The sequence below is a fragment of the Tursiops truncatus genome, chromosome 11 (assembly GCF_011762595.2).
Source record: "Tursiops truncatus isolate mTurTru1 chromosome 11, mTurTru1.mat.Y, whole genome shotgun sequence".
Classification (NCBI taxonomy): domain Eukaryota; kingdom Metazoa; phylum Chordata; class Mammalia; order Artiodactyla; family Delphinidae; genus Tursiops; species Tursiops truncatus.
In genome coordinates, this window is record NC_047044.1 from 94,828,949 (window position 1) to 94,851,373 (window position 22,425).

The 22,425-nt window shown below is 38.7% G+C and overlaps 1 protein-coding gene and 1 long non-coding RNA gene across 5 annotated transcripts in view; one reads left to right on the plus strand and one right to left on the minus strand.

Moving 5' to 3' along the window:
• The window catches only part of LOC109548460 (uncharacterized), a 115,542-nt gene that overhangs the window by 48,503 nt on the left and 44,614 nt on the right, over positions 1–22,425 (minus strand). The window lies entirely within an intron of this gene.
• The window catches only part of A2M (alpha-2-macroglobulin), a 40,399-nt gene that overhangs the window by 14,045 nt on the left and 3,929 nt on the right, over positions 1–22,425 (plus strand). The window contains exons 12-31 of the mRNA XM_019926039.3: positions 282–509; positions 752–821; positions 1,948–2,090; positions 3,130–3,279; positions 5,180–5,347; positions 6,300–6,408; positions 7,986–8,106; positions 11,170–11,398; positions 12,131–12,257; positions 12,610–12,731; positions 13,131–13,182; positions 15,121–15,204; positions 15,476–15,652; positions 15,977–16,064; positions 17,033–17,189; positions 17,953–18,027; positions 18,474–18,654; positions 19,926–20,149; positions 21,769–21,987; positions 22,147–22,274. Of these exons, the coding sequence (XP_019781598.2) occupies positions 282–509; positions 752–821; positions 1,948–2,090; positions 3,130–3,279; positions 5,180–5,347; positions 6,300–6,408; positions 7,986–8,106; positions 11,170–11,398; positions 12,131–12,257; positions 12,610–12,731; positions 13,131–13,182; positions 15,121–15,204; positions 15,476–15,652; positions 15,977–16,064; positions 17,033–17,189; positions 17,953–18,027; positions 18,474–18,654; positions 19,926–20,149; positions 21,769–21,987; positions 22,147–22,274 (2,852 nt within the window). The remainder of the gene's footprint in view (positions 1–281; positions 510–751; positions 822–1,947; positions 2,091–3,129; positions 3,280–5,179; positions 5,348–6,299; positions 6,409–7,985; positions 8,107–11,169; positions 11,399–12,130; positions 12,258–12,609; positions 12,732–13,130; positions 13,183–15,120; positions 15,205–15,475; positions 15,653–15,976; positions 16,065–17,032; positions 17,190–17,952; positions 18,028–18,473; positions 18,655–19,925; positions 20,150–21,768; positions 21,988–22,146; positions 22,275–22,425) is intronic.

The window sequence follows — 22,425 nt, forward strand, 5'->3', positions numbered from 1 at the left end:
TAGCCAAAGAAGTGTAAGCCAAGCTAATCAGAGCAAAGGATGCCTCCTTTTATGCTCTTCACAAATGTAAAAATCAATACCAACTCAAGGAGCCTCCGTCCTGTAAAGGCCTGCAATACTGATAAACAAAATAAGGGACCCTCCTCTCTCACTTTTGAGTGTGGAGCACCAGATTTCTAGGTACTAGTTAAGGTAGGATACTAAACGAATGCAATTCTGGAGCACACTGATTCTCTATGACATATAATCTATAAGATAATATTGTTTTTCTAATTCATTAGGTCAGACACAAGGATCATAGTACCTGCTATGGCTACCAGTGGCTGTCAGAAGAGTATGAAGAAGCTTATCACACTGCTAATCTTGTATTCTCCCAAAGCAAGAGCTTTGTCCACCTTGAGCCCTTGCCTCGTGAACTGCCCTGCGGCCGAGCTCAGACAGTCCAAGCACATTATATGCTGAATGGACAGGCCCTGCAGGAGCTGAAGGAGCTCGTGTTCTATTACCTGGTGAGAAGGAAGGCCACTACTCTGACTCATCTGTGAACTCCTGTGTGAGCAAGGATTTATGAAGCTCTTTAGGCATCGCAACTTTGACCTCTTAACCATGTTCCTTTTGAAAGTCTGACTTCTCTCAGGGCTAATTATTGCCAGCAGGGGCTCAATAAAACAAGCATATCACATAGAGAGCAAGACTTGGGGTCAGATATCTGTCCGGCAAATTAAATCCCTTTTCATTTCCTTTTTTGCAGGTAATGGCAAAGGGAGACATTGTCCGATCTGGGACTCACGTACTGCCCCTGCCCGTGCACCAGGGAGACAGTGAGTATTTCCATAATTCCCCATTTCTGCCATACTCAGTCACTTGCAACCTTACACTGCAGAAATACCAGGAATAGCTTCAAATAAAGAGAGAGAATTTTCATCTAACCCTAATAAAGAAGTTGAAAGGGGAAAGCAATAATGTTTCTTTCTTTTTTTAAACCCTTTATCAAATATTTATTTTCTTTTCTTTCAGGTTATTCTGTTCAGATTATTTAAAGTGTTTAGTTGTTTCATAATTTATGCTTATTCCAAATTTTCAAACCATAAATAGTCATGGACCTCCTTCTCAAAATGACATTTCAAAATTGTTTTAGACAATGGAGAGAAGGTAAAACTTTGGAGTGTCTTCTATATGTTAGGTCTTGTGCTGAGTCATTTATATCTTTACATCATATTTCCCTTTTGAAGAGAGCTATGATTTTATGAAGAGGTAAACTGGACTCTCCCCAGGAACAAATGTGGAACAATATAATCCTCTGAAGGTTTCACCTATCCTAAGGGAGTCTAAAAGTTCCCTTAAGAAAATTATCAGTGAACTACTCTTTTGTTGCTACTTTGTAGCAACATAGAAGCACTATAGTAGAGAAGTTCGATGCAACTTCTAACAGTTCTATGTAGGCACCAAAAAATAAGTTGCAAAGGAGCTCAGTACTCCTCTTAAGAAGAAAGAATAGAATATCTGGTTCATAGAAAGTTAAAGAGGATATAGGGGTAAATACAATGTGTTAAACTCTTACTATTACATCTCGCAACTTCAAGTACTATTTCCCTTCTCTAGTGTAAAATCTAGATCAAATGGTAGCCAAATGGATGTCTCCACATCCTTAGATAGCATCAGAACTTTGTATAGATGAACTCAAGCTTCAAACTGGGGAGAAATCATTATGCGATTTTGAGAGAAGATGGGGGGCTATGATAAGGTTGTTGTTTTTTTTTTAAGCCAGGATTCTTAGAGATAGCCATCCATTTATTACATCTACTATTTCTTATATCTGTTACATCTACTAATAGAGTCATCAACCAGACCAGGCTCCTAAAATGACATTGTACAGCAGAAAAGTGTTATTTCAGCCCTGAGCTGTCTAACCCATGACCACTTCCTTTCATTCTCTCTGTGCTCCAGTGGAAGGCCATTTTCCCCTGTCAGTCCCTGTGGAGTCAGACATTGCTCCCGTCGCTAGGTTGCTCATCTTTGCCATTTTACCTGATGGGGAAGTGGTTGGTGACTCTGCAAAATATGAGGTCGAAAACTGTCTGGCCAACAAGGTGGGTGTTTTATATCATAAATTTTTCAACATTTAAAACTAGAAGTTACTATCACTATCAATTATTTTCTACATGCAAGCACTGGGGCCAAAAGGGTTAAATGAATTCACCAGAGGTTTTCAGCAAGGTAATGGCAGATCACACTAAGAAGTCATGTCAAGAGAAAAATAAATATCATATATTAACACATATATGTGAAATCTAGAAAAATGGTACAGATAAACCTATTTGGGAATAGAGGGCAGGAACAGGGACACAGACATAAAGAACAAACATGTGGACAAGGAGAGGGGAAGGGAGGGTGGGATGAACTGGGAGATTGGGATTGACGTATAAACACTACCGTGTGTAAAACAGATAGCTGGTGAGAACCTGCTGTATAGCACAGGGAGCTCAGCTCGGTGCTCTGTGGTGACCTAGATGGGTGGGATGGGTGGCGGGGGGGGCGTGGGAGGGAGGTTCAAGAGGGAGGAGATATATGTATACATATGGTTGATTCACTTTGTTGTACAGCGGAAACTAACACAACATTGTAAAGCAACTATACCCCAATTTAAGAAAAAAAAAAAAGAAGCTATCCATGTCACTTGACTCCTAGTGCAAAATTCTCATGCACTGTCTCTTACCATATGATACAGTTCAGAGTACCTTGTTCCCTTCTCTTACGATGAAATGTTGGAAAACATGTAACCAAGTTTATAAGACTACAAAAGGGCCAAAGGAAAAATACAAGAGCATCTAGAACCATTTGCATTCCGCCCACAGTTAGTTAATGAACACCTCACTATGTATCAAAGGTAAAAAATAGCATCTCCAATTTAATAACTTATAAAAACAGATATCATTATAATAGCTCAACTGATGAGAATCAGAGTGACAAAATAGGGAACCAAAGGCCTCAAGGCTTACATGGTGCCAAACATCAACAAAGTCAAACAAAGCGATTATGCATTGAATTTGTGGAGCACCCAGGAAATGCTGGTGAACGCATGGGTAAATCAGGAAATTTGTTTTTCTGACTTTGTCCCCAATTCCACAGGTGGGTTTGAACTTCAGCCCAGCACAGAGTCTCCCAGCCTCCCACGCCCGCCTGAAAGTCACCGCTTCCCCTCGGTCCCTCTGTGCCCTCCGCGCCGTGGACCAAAGTGTGCTGCTCATGAGTCCTGAGGCCGAGCTCTCTGTGGCCACGGTGAGTTCCATCAGCCCCAGGGGTCAGGAAGGGCCACATCAGGGACTCAGAGCAAGAAAAAACCCTGAGTGGGATAGCATCTATTAAAGTTATATTTATCTAGGAGTTAATAGTTTTGAGCTCTTTCATGTGCACTTTTTTTTGGTGAGGAAGATATTACATATGAATATCAATGTATAAATCATGCACCATCCAAAATCCCTGAAATCCTAGAGCTTTATGAAACCAATAGTAGGAGTTTTCAAACTAGTTTTAATATTTCAAAAAGTCTAACAGAAATGGTACATATACCTGCACTTAGACTGCACAGGCTAAGTGAAATATCAAACTTCTTTTAATAAGAATAGTATCAGTTGAAACACTGCATGCCCAAGATGAACACAATTTCTGAAGGAAGATCTGTATTGTCTCTGATTAATAAAAATTAGGAAAAATTAATTACCATGTGATAAATGACATTAATAAATGAAACCTTTTCAAATACTGGGTTAATAGGAAAAATAGCAAAAGGGTATGCTTAGTATAACAACGGGAAACTACTTAATGTGTCCTAATAGTAGTTTGCCCATTACTTCAAATTTTCAATGAGAGCAATTGGAATAACCTCTTACTGAAGTTTTTTTTCACTACCAAAATTTTATAAAGGGAAAGTTACGTTTTTACTTCCCTACAAGAGAAAAGAAAAGATCTCTTACTTTCTGGTCCTTCCAATAGTATTTAATTAAAAATATTAGAATACTTCTAAAGGAGATATTAAGTGCATAGTGGAAGCAAGGGAATATGTGGAACGCTAACATTAATGTTTTATGTTTGTATAACATAATTTTATAGTTCTCAAAGTTGTTTTCAATTATAACAATCCTAGTGGATAGATAAAGCAGAAAATTCTATTAGTTTGTTAATAATAAAGCAGAAGCTTTCATGTATCTAGTAGTAGACCTGGGTTAGAACAAGGGTTCCTCTCAATCTTTGATAATGTTTCATTAATGAAACACTTGCACCTAGTAGCATAAGTCACTCATTCAACACATATTTATTTAGTGCCTACTGTGTTCTGGGTGTGTCCTAAATTCTGGGGATCTCATAGTGAACTACTAGAAAGAAAAAAATCCATGCACTCATGGAACTTAATAGGTGAGACAGACAATAATTATGTGATATGCTTTGGAGAAAAATAAAGCAGAGGGAGGAGATGGAGAATGCTAAGAAGGAGCTGCCTTTGAGAAAGTGCTTCATTTCATTGTGCTACTCACTTTGCTAATCTATTCTTATCAAACAATTTTGAACTCCTATAAATATAAAACACCTACAGAATTTTTATGTTTGTCTTATTCTTCCCGTTGAAGTGAATTTGAAAGTATCATTTTCAGTATTCTACAGTTAAAGTTTTATGTATTTTATAAAGATATGGAGCATTTAGTTCCCATGGGTAATACTAAGAAAATACTGTCCTGACCGATACAGAGGATACATGCTTATCCATGTGCCTGTTTAGAACATGTTGTCCATTTACTTTGTTAAACACCGAGTAAGTTGCTAACCACCAGATAGAGACAAAACTATTACCTAATTCTGTCATCCTGAAGTGTTGCACAATGTCTCAAATATAGCAAACCTCAATTTCTCTTAATTAAGTTTTATTTCATTCCAGCAGAGTCTAGGGTTTGCCTCTGAATTGCATAACAGAAGATTATGATCCTGAGTACTTAGATAGGAATGTTTTAATTGTTTTTTTCCCTAAAATTGTTAAACGTTTTCAAAATCATCTTCTCTGTAAATTATCTAGGCAATGGAGTCACTCAAAGAAAGTCTGGTAGTGATTATTCTTTTCTTTTCTCCCTGCACTTAAGAAAAATAAGCCACAAGTAAGTTTGTCCTTTCGCCCTTTGCATTTGTACAGGTTTATAACCTGCTACCAGTAAAGGACCTCCACGGTTTCCCTGACCGTTTAAATCAACAGAAGGAAGACAATGAAGACTGCATCAGTCACCATAATGTCTATGTCAATGGGATCATGTATTCCCCAGTATCAAATACAAATGAAAAAGATATGTATAGCTTCCTAAAGGCAAGTCCATTATATTGCTGATGGTCAGTTCTTAAGGTTCACAAAATATTATATATGGAAAAAAATATTTATTTTAATGCTTCCATATTATAGTTGAGGGTAATGGGACATAGAGAGGTCAAGTGACTTCTCCAAGGTCACTAATAGTAGCAGATCTACTAATAACAACAGAGCCAGGACTGGAACTTTTGGGATTATTAAGCAAGTTTTTTTTCTTCATTCATTTCATTCATTTATAAATATTACACATGTAAAATAATTACTGTTGACAAAGGTTTAAAAACAGAATGAAATTATCTCTATAAGTATATCAATTTCCTTTCTACTCATGTGAACATTAAAAGTTTAATATTAGGGAGGGCATAGCTGTATGTGTATGGCTGATTCATTTTGTTGTGCAGTGGAGGCTAACACAACATTGTAAAGCAACCATACTCCAATTAAAGTTTTTTAAAAATGGTCAAATATCAGTAATTTCATATGGTTCTACCTGATTAGAATCATTAGACAGCTGAAAAACTGTAATATTTACACATCAAGTGAAACAATGCAAGCCTTTGTATTCCAAAGAAAAAAGTCTTTGCAGGAGAGAATGACCTCAGCTACTCTGAAATGTACTTAAACCACACATACTCAGCACCAGGGCTTATGGCGCTAGCTTCCCATGTTTAAGGATGCCAGTGGTGAGGCTCAAAAGTTGGATTCTGACTGAGCTTCCTCAGTGCACAGTAAAGACGGGTGTTAGAGCGGGTGTTAGAGTAACAGTTATAGGTAACGCTGGGGTGACAAGAGGCAGGGACACTGTTTGAAAGAAACAACTTCCAAATCCAAAAACACAAAAAGATTAATATTAAGCTAGTTGGATTGTTTGTTAAATTCAATGAAAAGAAGTATGTGTATATACATATTTTATGATATTTGTGTACTGATTAGGTGATGATTTCCTTTACAGGATATGGGCTTAAAGGTATTCACCAACTCAAAAATTCATAAACCCAAAATATGTCCACAGCCTCAACAATATGAAATACAGTCATCTCAAAGACTGTTATCTTCTCCAGGTAAGAAATTAAGAAAAATTAATTGCCTAATATATTGAACCAAATAAAATAATTCTTTAAAAAAGATAAAATGTGATGAAATTAATTAAAAAGGACTTGTGATTTCAGACATAGAGAACAGATTTGTGGTTGCCAAGGGGGAGGGAAGAGTGGGGGAGGGATGGACTGAGAGTTTGGGGTTGGTAGATGCACACTATTACATTTAAAATGGATAAACAACAAGGTCCTACTGTAGAGCACGGGAAACTATATCCAATCTCCTGAGATAAACCATAATGGAAAAGAATATAAAAAAGAATGTACGAAAAAAAAAAGAGAGAAACAGAAAAAAAAAAAAAGAATGTATATACGTGTATAACTGAGTCACTTTGCTGTACAGCAGAAATTAACACAACATTGTAAATCAACTGTACTTCAATTAAAAAAAAGAACTTGTGATTTAGATATATTAAGGTTCTTGCTCAAGGTCACATAGTGATACAAATCAAAAAAATTCTGTTTGTGTCCAGCTCCCACGTATGCAGCTGGAAAGAACACAAGGCAGGCTGTAAAAAGCGTTATAAGACAGGTGCAGATATGAAGAATAAAAGAAAGGATTGATTCTGATTGAGGAATCAAGAAGTCATTCATATAGAATTTGCTTCTAGTAAATGGAGATGTGTGAGTTTTAAAAGAGAAGGGAAAGTTTCCAGGCATAGGATAATGTAAACAGAAACAGAAATTCACAAATTGGGACTATATTCTCACCAGTCAAGAAAAGAAGCTCTTTAACTTCCCCAAAACATCAGCTAATATCCATATTGAAATCACACTCATTTGTCAATGATATGGGCTACTTCTTTGATGAATCATAGAGTAATCAATCATTTATTTATTTATGGTCTGATACTGTCAAATCATGGTTGAATATAGGTTGAGTACAAACAAAAGAGTTTGTCAAAAATCAAGGTAATCTTTCAGTGAGAATCAAATGGCTATACGGAATTTAAATAAAGATCATTGTATATTTTTATTAGTATTTATAAATTATATCCTTTAATCCTTTATCAATAAGATTTGTAGTAAATTTATGTATGAACAAGTGTATAGATGGACAAGATTTGTCCCAGTGACAAATCTTGTCTCTTGTGTCTTATCTTCTGACACATTTGGGAATAAAGGGTCACATTAGGGAATAAAGAACTTTTTAAATTCTTGATTCTCTCACTCCTACAAACGGTTTCTCAAAGCCACTGTCAAAATGTCTGGGTACGATTTTTCTTTGCTCTCGCAGAGGTGCAGAAGCTGCAGAGCCTCCTTTCTGCCTCTAGGTTTCTTTCACAGGCAATCCAAGACTCGTCCTGCCTCTAGGTCTCACTGTTCTCTGATTGTGATTCTCTTCCCCCAGTCCACTCCTAGCTTACTGTAATGCTTCAGAATTCATCTAAAAATGCCACCTCCTCCAAGAAGCTTTCCCTTAATACCCAAGTGTCCTCTCCTGGTTCCTATCTATTTCATCACCCTATTTCTTTTGTAGCACTTACTACAACCTCTCATAAGCCTTATCTTTATATTTATTGTTTCTGTCTCCTCCGCAGTCGTAGCTGAAATGGGAAGAATGCATGAACTTATGCATATAATACATATTTCAGAGCCTCCCACAGAGACTGTGCGGAAGTACTTCCCTGAGACATGGATCTGGGATTTGGTGGCAGTAGAGTAAGTAACTTCTTTCATATATAAGATGCAACGATATAGATTCCTCACAATTTTCAATTTTTAGCTAGTTTTTCAATATCCAAGTATATCTTTTGGACACATTGCTGTGTTCAGGAGAGGTTTAGTATAATACTTCTGTCATGAAGTCTCACTAATCTAATTTAGTATCAGAAATTTTGCACAAATGTCATTCTAAGATTTCCAGAAAATGAGCATAAGGACTAAATATAACCAAGAACTGCACAGATTAACACCTATAAGAGATCCTTCATTGCTCGGCAGTCCTGAGTTAAGCACAGGGTCAGTCAAGCCAGCTCTACACAGTAGTAGTAGAATTTAAAATTATAAACCTTCCCTCAGTGGAACAGTATTTTAGAGAAAAAATTTAATAACAATCTAAAACTACATATTTATCACTATATCGTCTATAACAGATTATACTACAGCTACATGTCTAAGGTGAGACTGATATAGACTAGAATTGAAAACAGATTTGGAAAAAGGGACTTATACATTCCCATTTCAAGCCTTGATTATACTCTCCATTATTGGTATTTCTACTAAGTGCATTCAAGTCATGACAATAGAATCATTTATATAGGGGTACTCTTCCTAGAAAGGATTTACAGGTATACCTCAGAAATATTACAGGTTCCGTTCCAGACACTCCAATAAAGCGAATATCACAATAAAGTGAGTCACATGAATTTTTTGGTTTCCCAGGGCATATAAAAGTTATGTTTACACTATACTGTAGTCTATTAAGTGTATAATAGCATTATGTCTTTAAAAATGTATATACTTTAATCAAAAATACTTTATTGCTATGAAATGCTAACCTTCATCTAAGCCTTCAGCAAGTCATAATTTTTTGCTGGTGGAAGGTCTTGACTTGATGTTCATGGCTGCTCACTGATCAGGATGGTGGCTGCTGAAGGTTGGGATGGGGCTGTTCCTTAAAACAAGACAGCAATGAAGTGTGCCACGTCAATTGACTCTTCCTTTCACAAACAATTTCTCTGTAACATGCAATGGTGTTTGACAGCATTTTACCCACAGTAGAACTTCTTTCAGAATTGGAGGCAATCGTCTCAAACTCTGCCACTGCTTTGGCAACTAAGTTTTTGTAATATTCCAAATCCTTTGTTGTCATTTCAACAACCTTCACAGCATCTTCCGCAGGAGTTGCTTCCATCTCAAGAAACCACTTTCTTTGCTCATCCATAAGAAGCAACTCCTTATCCATTCAAGTTTTAACAGGAGATTGCAGCAATTCAGTCACATCTTCAGGCTCTATTTCTAATTCTGGTTCTCTTGCTGTTTCCACCACATCTGCGGTTACTTCCTCCACTGAAGTCTTAACCCCTCAAAGTCATCCATGAGGGTTGGAATCTACCTCTTTCAAACTCCTGTTAATGTTAATATTCTGACCTCTTCCTATGAATCAAGAATGTTCTTAATGGCATCTAGAATGGTGAATCCTTTCCAGAAGGTTTTCAATTGACGTTGCCCAGATCCATCAGAGGAATGACCATATATGGCAGCTATAGCCTTACAAAATGTATTTCTTAAAGAATAAGACTTGAAAGTCAAGACTGCTTCTTGATCCATGGGCTTCAGAATGGCTATTGTGTTAGCAGGCATGAAGACAACATCAATCTCATTGTGCATCTCCATCAGAGCTCTTGGGAGACCAGGTGCATTGTCAATGAGCAGCAGTATTTTGAAAGCAATCTTTTTTCCTAAGCAGTAGTTCTCAACAATGGGCTTACAATATTCAGTAAACCATGTTGTAAACAGATGTGCTGTCATACAGGCTTTGTTGTTCCATTTATAGAGCACAGGCAGAGTAGATTTAGCATAATTCTGAAGGGCCCCAAGATTTTCGGAATGATAAATGAGCACTGGCTTCAACTTCAAGTCACCAGCTGCATTAGCCCCTAACTAGATAGTCTGCCTGTCCTTTGAAGCTTTGAAGTCAGACATTAACTCCTCCTCTCCAGCTATGAAAGTCCTAGATGGCATCTTCTTCCAATATAAGGCTGTTTCATCTACATTTAACATCTGTTATTTAGTGTAATCACCTTCACTAATTATCTTCTGGATAATTTGCTGCAGCTTCTACATCAGCACTTACTACTTCACCTTGAGCTTTTACGTTACAGAGATGGCGTCTCTCCTTAAGCCTTATGAACCATTCTCTGCTAGCTTCAAACTCTTCTTCTGCAGCTTCCTCACCTCTCTCACCCTGCACAGAACTGAAGAGAGTTATGGCCTTGCTCTGGATTAGGCTTTGGCTTCAGGGGATATTGTGGCTGGTTTGATCTTCTATCCAGACCATTCAAATTTTCTCCATATCGGCAATGCGGCTGTTATGCTATCTTATCATTCAAGTGTTTACTTTTAATTTCCTTCAAGAACTTTCCTTTGCATTCATAACTTGGCTAACTGTTTGGTGCAAGAGGCCTAGCTTCCAGCCTATCTCAGCTTTCAACATGCCTTTACCACAAGGCTTAATAATTTCTAGCTTTTGATTTAAAGTGAGAAGTGTGCAATTCTTCCTTTCACTTGAATGCTTAGAGGCCATCGTAGGGTTGTTAACTGGCCTAATTTCAATATTGTTGTTTCTCAGGGACTAGGGAAGCTCAAGAAGAGGAAGAGGAACAGGGGAATGGCTGGTCAGTGGAGCAGTCAGAACACACACAACATTTATCTATTAAGTTTGCCATCTTGTATGGGTGCAGTTCATGGCACCCCAAAACAATTACAATAGTAACATAATAGATTGCTGATCACAGATCATCGTAACAAATATAATAATAATTTAAAAATCTGAAATATTGAGAGAATTACCAAAATGTGACACAGAGAGATAAGGCAAGCAAATGCTGTTCGAAAAATGACACCAATAGGCTTGCTTGACGCAGTGTTGCCACAAACCTTTAATTTGTTTAAAAAAGAAAACACAGTATCTGTAAAGCACGATAAAGCAAAGTGCAAGAAAATGAGGCGTGCCTGTATTTAACTGCTTACTTTTTGTTCTGCACATTGCCACCTCCCCAGCTCCTCAGGTGTGGCTGAAGTAGGAGTAATAGTCCCCGATACCATCACTGAGTGGAAGGCAGGGGCCCTCTGCTTGTCCAGTGACACTGGACTTGGTCTCTCTCCGACTGCCTCTCTCCGAGCCTTCCAGCCCTTCTTTGTGGATCTCACGATGCCCTACTCTGTGATCCGCGGAGAAGCCTTCACACTCAAGGCCACTGTGTTAAACTACCTTCCCAAATGCATCTGGGTAAGGCCTTCTCTTTATTAACTTGAACACAAGGTAACAGTCAAGTAAATTAAAAACTGCATTCCTGGGAATACTGACAAACTCCTGTGTGTAAGATGGGCTCACCAGGAGATAACACTGTCAGAGATACTCATATGTTATATGACTATGGTTGCTGGTATCTCCAAATACCAAATGACAACTTAAAACAAGGTTCTGACCCTTATCATAACCCTTTAAAGTTAGGAAGTTTGTGTAACATGAAGATTTCTGACATGAACAACAAAAACCAGTATGCTGATTCTCATGTCTTATACTCTCCAAGGTTTCAACCTCTACATTCCCATATATTTAACTTTTCTTATATGACTAACTGTATTAAACTTAACTTTTAAAGTTATTTATGTGCATCTCCCCATAATTGTTTATAAATCTTGTATACTCTGCTGGGAGGGCTGAGGGTATGGTCAAGATCCTAAGCCAAAGGAGTAGAGCTTCCACAGGCAACAAACATACACCATCATGACTTTCCTCTCCTCTGCTCCTACCACGTGAAAGAGCAGATTATCCCCAAATACTAGTGTTTAGATGTCAGATCCACTTATAAGATGCCCAGTCTTCATTTATATTATCTTCAGTATTAGGCAACCTGAAATCTACCCAATCCCTCAATGTGCTTTATTTCAAGCCATTCTTCCTTTGGCCCCCTTTCCCTCTGGTCTATTTGTCTTTTTGTCTCATGCGTGGTTTCAGGTCAGTGTGCACCTAGAAGCCTCTCCTGCATTCCTAGCTGTCCCAGGAGAGACGGAACAAGAGACTCAATGCATCTGTGGGAATGGCCGGCAAACCGTGTCCTGGGCAGTAACCCCAAAGTCATTAGGTGAGAGACAGCCTCCTAGAGGCAGTTCTCTACTCAACGACTGTGTGTGTCTGTCTATGGGATCCTCATATCCAGGCAAAGACGCCCCCACCCCCCACCAAATGGTAGAAGTTTTTTCTTTGTCTTTCATTCTAGGATGTCTAGAAGGATATACCCGCTTCCCTCACCTCCGGCTCCACCTTGGATTCCCAGTATCATTAGCCTCTAGTCTATGTTGCTTCCATTCCTGCTCCTATATTTTTATAAAACAAAAAAATAAGGTCACAAAGCATTAAACATTTATAAATCTTGGGGTTTGGAGGCATAGAGGAAGAGAGAGATGGTGCTCATCTCTACTGGCCCCTTTTTCCAGGGAATGTGAATTTCACAGTGAGTGCAGAGGCACTGGAGTCTCAAGAGCTGTGTGGGACCGAGGTGGCTGTGGTCCCTGAACATGGAAGGAAAGACACAGTCATCAAGCCCCTGTTGGTGGAAGTAAGTAAGCCTGCCCATTTGATAAGTCACAGTGAGTCAAGAAAAACAATGGTGAATCCAGCTGGGGTTCCAACTTTTAGGTAAGAAGGGCTAAAAAATAGATATATGAAAAAAGAAATATATATATATATATATATTCATGGGATATTTCACAATATGATTCTCTCTGTGTGTGCTTCTCTGTCTCTCTCTCTTGATTTTACTTTGTAATTTTCTCCTCCCTTTCTCATCTGTCAACCTGTCTCCTTCATATTACTTATAGAATTTGCTTCTATAATATATTTGAAAATCAGTTCCAATCCTTCTCTTCATCAAGAAACCTGTAGTTCCCCTATTAACACACATGTCCTGAAAGTCAGTCCATTCTCATTTCTAACTTTTCTTTCTTTCCACCTAAAGCCTGAAGGACTAGAGAAGGAAGCAACATTCAACTCCCTGCTTTGTCCATCAGGTAAGACTCAGTCATCATAATTAAAACAACATTGACTAGAATATAATATTTGAAGTTCAAAGTATTTTATATATACCATTCCTACACTTTCCCTATGAGGTAAGCAAGACCCGAAGAACCATCAACCCATTTCGTAACTGAGGAAACTGGTTTTTAGAGAGGCCAAGTAATTTGATCAGCTGAATATCCGTATCCCAGGAATCCTGAGTCTTTATTTCTTAAGCACCTGTGCAAACATCAAATTGTCCTTCTGACCAGTGTATGATGTGGTTATAGGTAGAAAGTGGGTAGATTCAAAATGAATACTGCCAAAGGGGATATTTCCTTGGATATTTAGTAATACCACACATGGGTAGCTGAATTCAAGCCCCTTCAACACTGAGTTTTGCATAGCTAACCACACTGGATAATGAGACTATGCTATTTCCAGAAGAAAAGGTTGCCATAGCCTTTACCATTTGTCATGTCAATATTTGTTTGGTGCCAATCCTATACCTAGTATCCTATCAGTCATTGGGAAGGGACTAAAGAAGCTTACAGTAAAAGATACAGTTTTATCTTTGTGGAGAATTTCCTAAACAGAAACATTTATAGAAATTTAGTACACGAAGAAATTTATCAACACAATGTGTTCTCATCTCAAACCAATGTCTAATCAACATCATGTGTTCCTTACCTTTCTGTACCTACTAATTTCTGTTTATTACCTTTTTTGTCATGTCAATACTTAAAATATATAAAACGTATTCTAAAAACATAATTGCCTTATTATTTAGCTATTTCTACATTTAAGTGAATTTAGTCCTTACTACCAAATCCATATATGTCATGTTTTCTTACAAAGCTTTTTTTGAAGAGAAGTTTTTGACATACAAATAATACATACATAATTAATATAACTATGTATGTATTTAACACATAATTATATTATGTATTTAACTACATGATTAAACTTAATTATATAACTATCAGTAATTAATATAATTGATAATACACACATAATTAATGTATACAACTTAATGAGTTTGGAGATAAGTATACACCTGTGAAACTGTCACCACGATCTATACCATAAGCCTATCCATCACTTCCAAAAGTTTCCTCCCACTCTCTTATTATTATATTTTTATAATATAAGATCTATCCTATTAGCAAATGTTTAGGTTTACAATACAGTATTGTTAACTGTAGGCACTATGCTTTACAATAGACCTCTTGAATTTATTCATCTTGCATAACTGATAGTTTGTACCCTTTGACAAAAGTTTTATTATTAATCTTATGAAGACAGGATGCAGTATAATGATAAATAGATTTTTCTTTTTTCATCTTCATGTAATTCACTAATATTAAAATGCCAGCAAATGTATGCTTATCAGCAGCAGTTAATTTATTTTCACTGAGTCAAATACTGTTCATCTTCACCCCTAGCCCCATGTCTAGCAGTTCCATTAAAAATACTGTCTTCATATCTGGTGAAATTTGATGGAAGTAAAGACGGAGCATTATGGTAGAATTCAGGAACTTTTTGAAGATTTTTCCTTTGCTTATATATACATAGTGGGTTTTTTGCATACAACTGTTGTGTAAGGAGGCTGGGGATGGACATGAAATATATCACCTTGTGATAACAATCTTGTGTTAGCCATAGGATGATTACAACAGAATCACAACATCACAGGTACTTGTCAGTTTGTAGCCTTCTTTTGGAATGCAACTCCACATACAAGGAGGTTGGGGAAGGAAAGTTCTAGAAATCTCAGAATCCCATTCATATATGTTGAAGGTATTTTTTAAAACTGGAATATTAAAAGAGGGACAACTTTTCAGAAGAAGTTTAGGTACAAGGCATAGTTCTGGCTTCTGGGTCTTGGAACTCTTCAGGAAGATATACAGCAGAAATCATCTTCATTGTGGCTGATTTGTTTCTTTCTCTAGGTGCCGAGGTGTCTGAAAAATTATCTCTGAAGCTGCCACCAAATGTGGTAGAAGAGTCTGCCCGAGCCTCCTTCTCAGTTTTGGGTGAGTCTCCAGCCCTAGGGGACTACTGTACTATATTAGACAATGTCTACTATATTTTTTCCATAAATACTTTCTCAAAATAACAGCTATACTTTTAACTTCTTTCTTCTTTGGACTTATTTATTGCTTCCAATCACACTTCTGTTCCTTGAAGACACCCTTCCTAAAATTCCTCATTTCTTTACCTTAGCTAATTATTCATTTCTTCTTAATGATCCTGATAGATTATAATCTATAAGCTTTATGACTTCCCATCTCTCCCATTTCCTAGGAGACATATTAGGCTCTGTCATGCAAAATACACAAAATCTCCTCCAAATGCCCTATGGCTGTGGAGAACAAAATATGGTCCTCTTTGCTCCTAACATCTACGTTCTGGATTATCTAAATAAAATACAGCAGCTGACTGCAGAGATCAAGTCCAAGGCCATTCGCTACCTCAACACTGGTGAGTCACTGAATAAGGGAGTGAAAATTTCACAGTGCAATTTTAACAATAGGTTGGAATCCCCAATAGGCTTGAGTTACTTATCAATTCTATGATATGTAAATTTATCATACTATGATAGTTACAATAATAAGAATACTATGACAGTTGACTTCATGGTACCTAGCCAGTGTCCAACCTCCAATAAAATGTTTAGGACTCAGAACCATCTAACACATTGCAGCAAAATTTAGGAACTATCACAAGATGCCAAGGCATTTTGTTTATTTCTCTGGCTACAGAATGTACAACCCGTCATGTTGCTTCATTAACCTTCCATTCCAGGTTACCAGAGACAGCTGCTCTACAGGCACTATGACGGCTCTTACAGCACCTTTGGGGAGCAACATGGCAACAATGAGGGTAACACCTGGTAAGGGAAAGACAGTTTTTTGAGCTCCTGTTTTTGTGTCAGGTCTTTTACATATATTATCAAAATTATATTCCCAGGAACCCTATCAGATATGTATTATTAAGCCTATAGTTGGTTATACTAGATAAATATACCAAAACTAGCAAGGTAACAAGCAAAAAAGCTGAGATTCAAACACACGTATGTTAGATTTGTCCCCAGAATTCATCCTGTTCATAATACACCAAGGTATTCTTTCTGAAATAGCTATTTTTTTTCCTAAAATAGCCCCCATAACCATGATTTTTTTAATGAGATAGCCAGCAAACATATCATATAACTTCTAGATAAACCATGCTCACTTCAGTTTATGTTTTTAGATCATATTCATCTTAATCACTAATAAATTCAATAATAGGAGGAAAGAAATGAGATGGAGCCAGTGATATGAAACACCGTTTTAAAATCCCTAAGGCAAAGCAATGTCAGAAGTTACTGCATGTAAGAGCTGTGTATGAGAAGATTCTGCCATCTACAAAGAAAATCGCTGAAGAAAAGATTTAAAGCCTTACTCAAATAAAATAAAAAAATAAGTAACATTAGTACAGTTAACCCTTGAAACACATGGGGGTTATGGGCACTGACCTTCAGCAGTAGCAAATTCACATATCATTTTACAGTCGGCCCTCGGTATCCCCAGTCGTGCATCCACGGATTCAACCAACTGGGGATCATGTAGTATTGTAGTACATATTTAGTAAAAAAGAAATCCATGTGTAAGTGAACCCATGCAGTTCAAACCATGTCGTTCAAGGGTCAGCTGTACGAGAGCTAGCAGAGTCATCAAGTAAAGGCAATGGGAGCTCTAAGTGAATTCCTGTTAGATGACTCACGTCAGTGTGAGAAGTGTCCTATGAAGCCTGTTGCTGTGATGTGGTTATAAAACCACTGTAACAACGTAAATGTGATCATCACTTCCTCCCCTTCAGGCTCACAGCCTTTGTACTGAAGAGTTTTGCCCAGGCTCGAACCTATATCTTCATTGATGAAGCACATATTACCGAAGCTCTCACCTGGCTTGCCCAAAAGCAGAGGGACAGTGGCTGTTTCAGGAGTTCTGGGTCACTGCTCAACAATGCCATTAAGGTGAAGTGTTCTCGGAGCTAGTGTTGATTTGTCCATTACACTGTTCTCAAGGATGAGGAGAGGAAGTGATAACATAAGAATTCCTTAAGGAAGGTATCAGAAGAAAATAAAACCTGGGTAGCACCAAGAAAGAGGGGATGGAACTTAGAGTGACTGTGATACTTTGCTTCATGGGGATGTATATGGGTAAGGACAAATTCCATGACAGCAGAATACAAGGAGCTGATTAAGAGCATTCTCAAAAGTTACTGGGAGTTTTTAAATTACTGATTCATTTTCAGTACCGGTAATTGATCTGTTCATATTTTCTATTTCTTCCTGGTTCAGTCTTGGGAGATTATACCTTTCTAAGAATTTGTCCATTTCTAGATTGTCCATTTTATTGGCCTATAGTTGCTGGTAGTAGTCTCTTATGACCCTTTGTATTTCTGTGGTGTCAGTTGTAACTTCTTTTTTCATTTCTGATTTTATTGATTTGAGCCCTCTCCCTTTTTTTTCTTGATGAGTCTGGCTAAAGGTTTATCAATTTTGTTTATCTTTTCAAAGAACCAGCTTTTAGTTTCACTGATCTTTTCTATTTTTTTAAGTTTCTATTTTATTTATTTCTTCTCTGATCTTTATGATTTCTTTCCTTCCTAAACCTTATGCTTTAGTCATAAGGTTAGGTTGTTTATTTTAGATTTTTCTGGTTTCCCGAGGTAAGCTTGTATCGCTATAAATGTCCCTCAAATTATTCAAATCTGTCTCTCTCTCATATTTACAGGGTGGAGTGGACGATGAAGTGACCCTCTCTGCCTATATCACCATTGCCCTTCTGGAGATTCCTCTCCCTGTCACTGTAGGTGCCCTTGCTGAAGCCTCGTTCTAGATGCAATGAAACTGCTGACCTGATGTCTGAAACAACACCCCACTAAAAACCAGTTGTCAGCATTCCTTCTATGCAATGTCAATGCTTCCCAGATCAATAGAGAATTTAGTTAGTCCATTAAGAAAGATTTACACTTCCCCAGTGACGACCCTAGTCTATTTTTCCCCTAGCAACCCCACTACCACCATCACCACACATGCAGAACGAATTCTAAAGATATGGTCTATATTCCTGCCTTATGAATGTGAGACTAACAGATTAAAAAAAAATACTATTCTCTCTATCCGTAAGAATGAGGCTAGAAAGACAAGTGCTTTCCAAAAACTTCCTGACCTCTGTGCTGTGGTCTGTGTTTATCCGGGAGCACTAGCCCCCCTATTCACACAGCTCGCTCCCTTCTCGCTCTGCCTTCCCAGCACCCTGTCGTCCGCAATGCCCTGTTCTGCCTGGAGTCAGCCTGGAAGTCAGCCAAGGAAGGATCCCGAGGCAGCCACGTCTACACCAAGGCACTGCTGGCCTATGCCTTTGCCCTGGCAGGTAACCAGGAAAAGAGGAGAGAAGTCCTCAAGTCACTTGATGAGGAAGCCGTAAAGGAAGGTGAGAGCACACCCGGGATCTTTCTCCCATCCCACAGTCTCTGGATCAAGGATTCCATATCAAAAATACCCCATGACTACCTCTCAGGACCCCTTTCCCCTCTCTTCTTTTGTCTATGTCATTATGGACTCAAGGATTTCTTACTCAAGTCACACATCCAAAGATAAGAGGCAATGTACTGTATATATACAAAAAGGCATAAAGAATAATAAGCAAACACCTTTAATACTTCCCTTCCAGCTTAAGAAACAAAATATTACCAATGCTGGAAAAATCCCTTGTGTACCATTCCTACCTGCAAAAGTAATTGTTATCCTGAATTTGTCATTCCAAACTCCATGGATTTCTTTATCTTTTTACTGCATATGTATCCCTAAATAATATTCAGAATGTTTACATTTTTCCTCTTTAGATAAGAAGTATCATCCTTCTGAGTATTTCTGCTTGATCCTTGTCTGTCTGTCTGCCTTTTGCTTTTTAAGTTCAACATTAGGCAGGCTGATAGGAGTCTCCTGTATGGGTATGTTCATTTTCACTGCTGCATGATACATTACAATATATTAAAAAGGCCATAATTTATTTAGAGAGTCTCTCCTCATGGATCTTTTCTTGTTTCTTATTTACTTCTATTGCAAACCATGCTGCAATGAATACTCATATACCCATCTCCTTGAGGGTGTGTGTGAGTTTCTCTAACTTGTACTTAGAAAGCGTAACTGCTGATTAGCGGGCTAAACACATCTTCCCCTTTGCTGGATATCATCAGATTACTCTCCAAAGAGCTGTTTTCTTCCCACAGCAGTGTAAATCCGTTCCCGTTATTTCACACCCTGTCAGCCTTTGCTATTTTGAGGATTACTCTATTTTTTTTTTAATCTAATGAGTGTACACTCCATTATCTCATGTGATCTGTGATCCTCATAAGAAACCTCTGAGGACAGGCTTTACAGAAAGTTGAACAAGCCCTAGACAGGGTCTGGATAACCTCAGATGTTGGAAATTACCACAACCAGTCAGAGAACTTGCTCTGCCATTTCTCTCTTCCACCAACGCAACCACCGCAACCATTTGAAAACCTAGTGGCACAGCTTCTGACTCCTTAGCCCAGATGAGACAAGCCTCGTTCAGCTGTCTGTAGGCAGGAAGTCGCCAGATAAGATTTAAGAGATTATCACTGGAAGGCAACCCGCACTTCAGCACTGGCCCTTGTCCTTTTACCTGAAGTTAAATATGAACATGTGGTCACTTGCAAATTTTTTTCTCATCTCCAGATAATTCTGTCCACTGGACACGACCTCAGAAACCCAAGGCACGAGTGGAGCAGTTGTACCAACCCCGGGCTCCCTCTGCTGAAGTGGAGATGACAGCCTATGTGCTCCTCGCTTACCTCACTGCCCAGCCTGCCCTGACCTCGGAGGACCTAACCCCTGCCACGCTCATCGTGAAGTGGATCTCAAGGCAGCAGAACTCCCAGGGGGGCTTCTCCTCCACCCAGGTCTGTGGTTAGCGAGAGCCTTTTACTTTACCTTCAGGTAGAAAATTGTTTGAACAAGATGCAAACACATACAAGAAGAAAAGAAATGAAGATAAGAATAACTTGAAATGAGAAGAATGTTATTAGTATTCAAGGATGGTGAGAAATAAGAAAAAATGAGAGTCAAAGAGGGCTGAGGGGGCTTCCCTGGGGGAGCAGTGGTTGAGTCCACCTGCTGATGCAGGGGACATGGGTTCGTGCCCTGGTCCGGGAAGGTCCCACACGCCGTGGAGCGGCTGGGCCCGTGAGCCATGGCCACTGAGCCTGCGCGTCTGGAGCCTGTGCTCCGCAACAGGAGAGGCCACAACAGTGAGAGGCCCGCGTACCGCAAAAAAAAAAAAAGAGGGCTGAAAAGAAAATGCCAATTCTGCCCCACCCCCATCCCATATTTTTATCACAGGCTCCTATTTCCAGCAACAACTCTACATCCCTAAAGCAATAGTGGGGCACCAGGACCCTACACACAATGGCCACAGCAGAACGAATTTAAAAATCCACCATTCTTCTGAAAGTTCTAAGAGTCCTTTCAAGTTGTTCCCAGAAACACTATTCAGAAACCAATCACCTCTCCTTGCAAAGCTCTCCATTTCTAGGTCCACTTTGACTGGCTTCTTTTAAGGCTGACACATTTCATGCTTCCTCTATCCACCTCTTAATATACAAACATTTGTTCATTGGGAGCATAAAGAACTATCTTTATTCATCCAACCTCCTGAGCCTAACTATATAACCTTATATGTAAAAAATTCATCAATATAGACAGAGCAGGGAGTTTCATCTCCAGAGAATTCAGAGGTTAGCGTATGCACCCTAAAAGAGAAGCAGAATGTGACAGAAAGACATTCCATCCTTTTTCCACTGTATTTAATCTCTTATTTTTCCATATAAATGGAGAAAATAATTTTGTTAAAAGTTATCATTCATTTCTTAGAAAATTATTATTTGAAGGATGCCAGGTTCAATGTGGATGAGAATTGAGAATATGACCTGCCCGCTGGAGGGGGATCCAAACTTCTGATGAAAAAGAGAGAACCAAATAAAAATGTCAACAAATCCAGAATATAATTATAATTATTCATTTTTTATTTCCTCTGGAGAAACCGAAGCATGACCCTGATCATGGCTGCAAAGGACCCTGGGTTTTCTCAGGGCACTGACCTCAGCAGCAGAGCAGAGTGTAGCTTGGGGTGAGAGCCAAACTAAACTTTGGCTGGGTGGTGACAGATATGACCACAGTTATCAAGAAAGACATCTTAGGCAAACAGCTAATGCTAATAAATAATTCCCATTCATATATATTCTCCACATTGTATACCTCACATATATTTATAGAGAGAAAAGAATCGATTTTCTGAGAAATAAATTTCTAAAGCATATAGTACAAGGCAGATATGTGAAGGTTATGGTTCTGTCATCTATCTAAGGATTACAATCAATCTTGAAATGAGAACCTCAATATTTAAGCAGTGAGGGAAACAGGAAATAGGAAATCAAAGCCCCTTTTGTGGCAGCTAACATGGGCCTTTGGGTCTTCAAAGGGTTGTCATGCCTAAGTGGGTTCCCTCACCTGTCTCTTCCAGGACACCGTGGTGGCTCTCCATGCTTTGTCCAAATATGGAGCAGCCACTTTCACCAGGACTGGGAAGGCTACACAGGTGACCATCCAATCTTCAGGGACATTTTCCACAAAATTCCAAGTGGACAACAGCAACCTCCTGTTACTACAGCAGGTTTCATTGCCAGAGGTGCCCGGAGAGTACAGTATGACAACGACAGGAGAAGGATGTGTTTACCTCCAGGTGAGATTCCAGGGGCAGGTGGGGACAAAAGGTCCAGAGTAACATTGTCACTGAGAAGGCCTAACACAGCAAATGATGGGGCAAATCAAAGAAAGAGTTGAGGAAGTTGGGAGGAATCCTGGGCAAGGGAAAAATCACAGATTTTTGTCTGTTCCACAGACATCTTTGAAATACAATATTCTCCCGAGAAAGGAAGAGTTCCCATTTGCTTTGGAGGTGCAGACGCTGCCCCAAACTTGTGATGGGTCCAGAGCTCACACCAGCTTCCAAATCTCACTGAGAGTCAGGTAAGATCTCTGACTGCATCACGCAGTTCTGGGTATAACAACCAATCTTCTTACTGGAACTCCGCATTAAGCAGAGCAGGGTGACAGTGAACGTTTGTTCTACCTTTATTGAAAAAGCAACGTGTTCTTGTGTTGACACAGAATCTCTCAG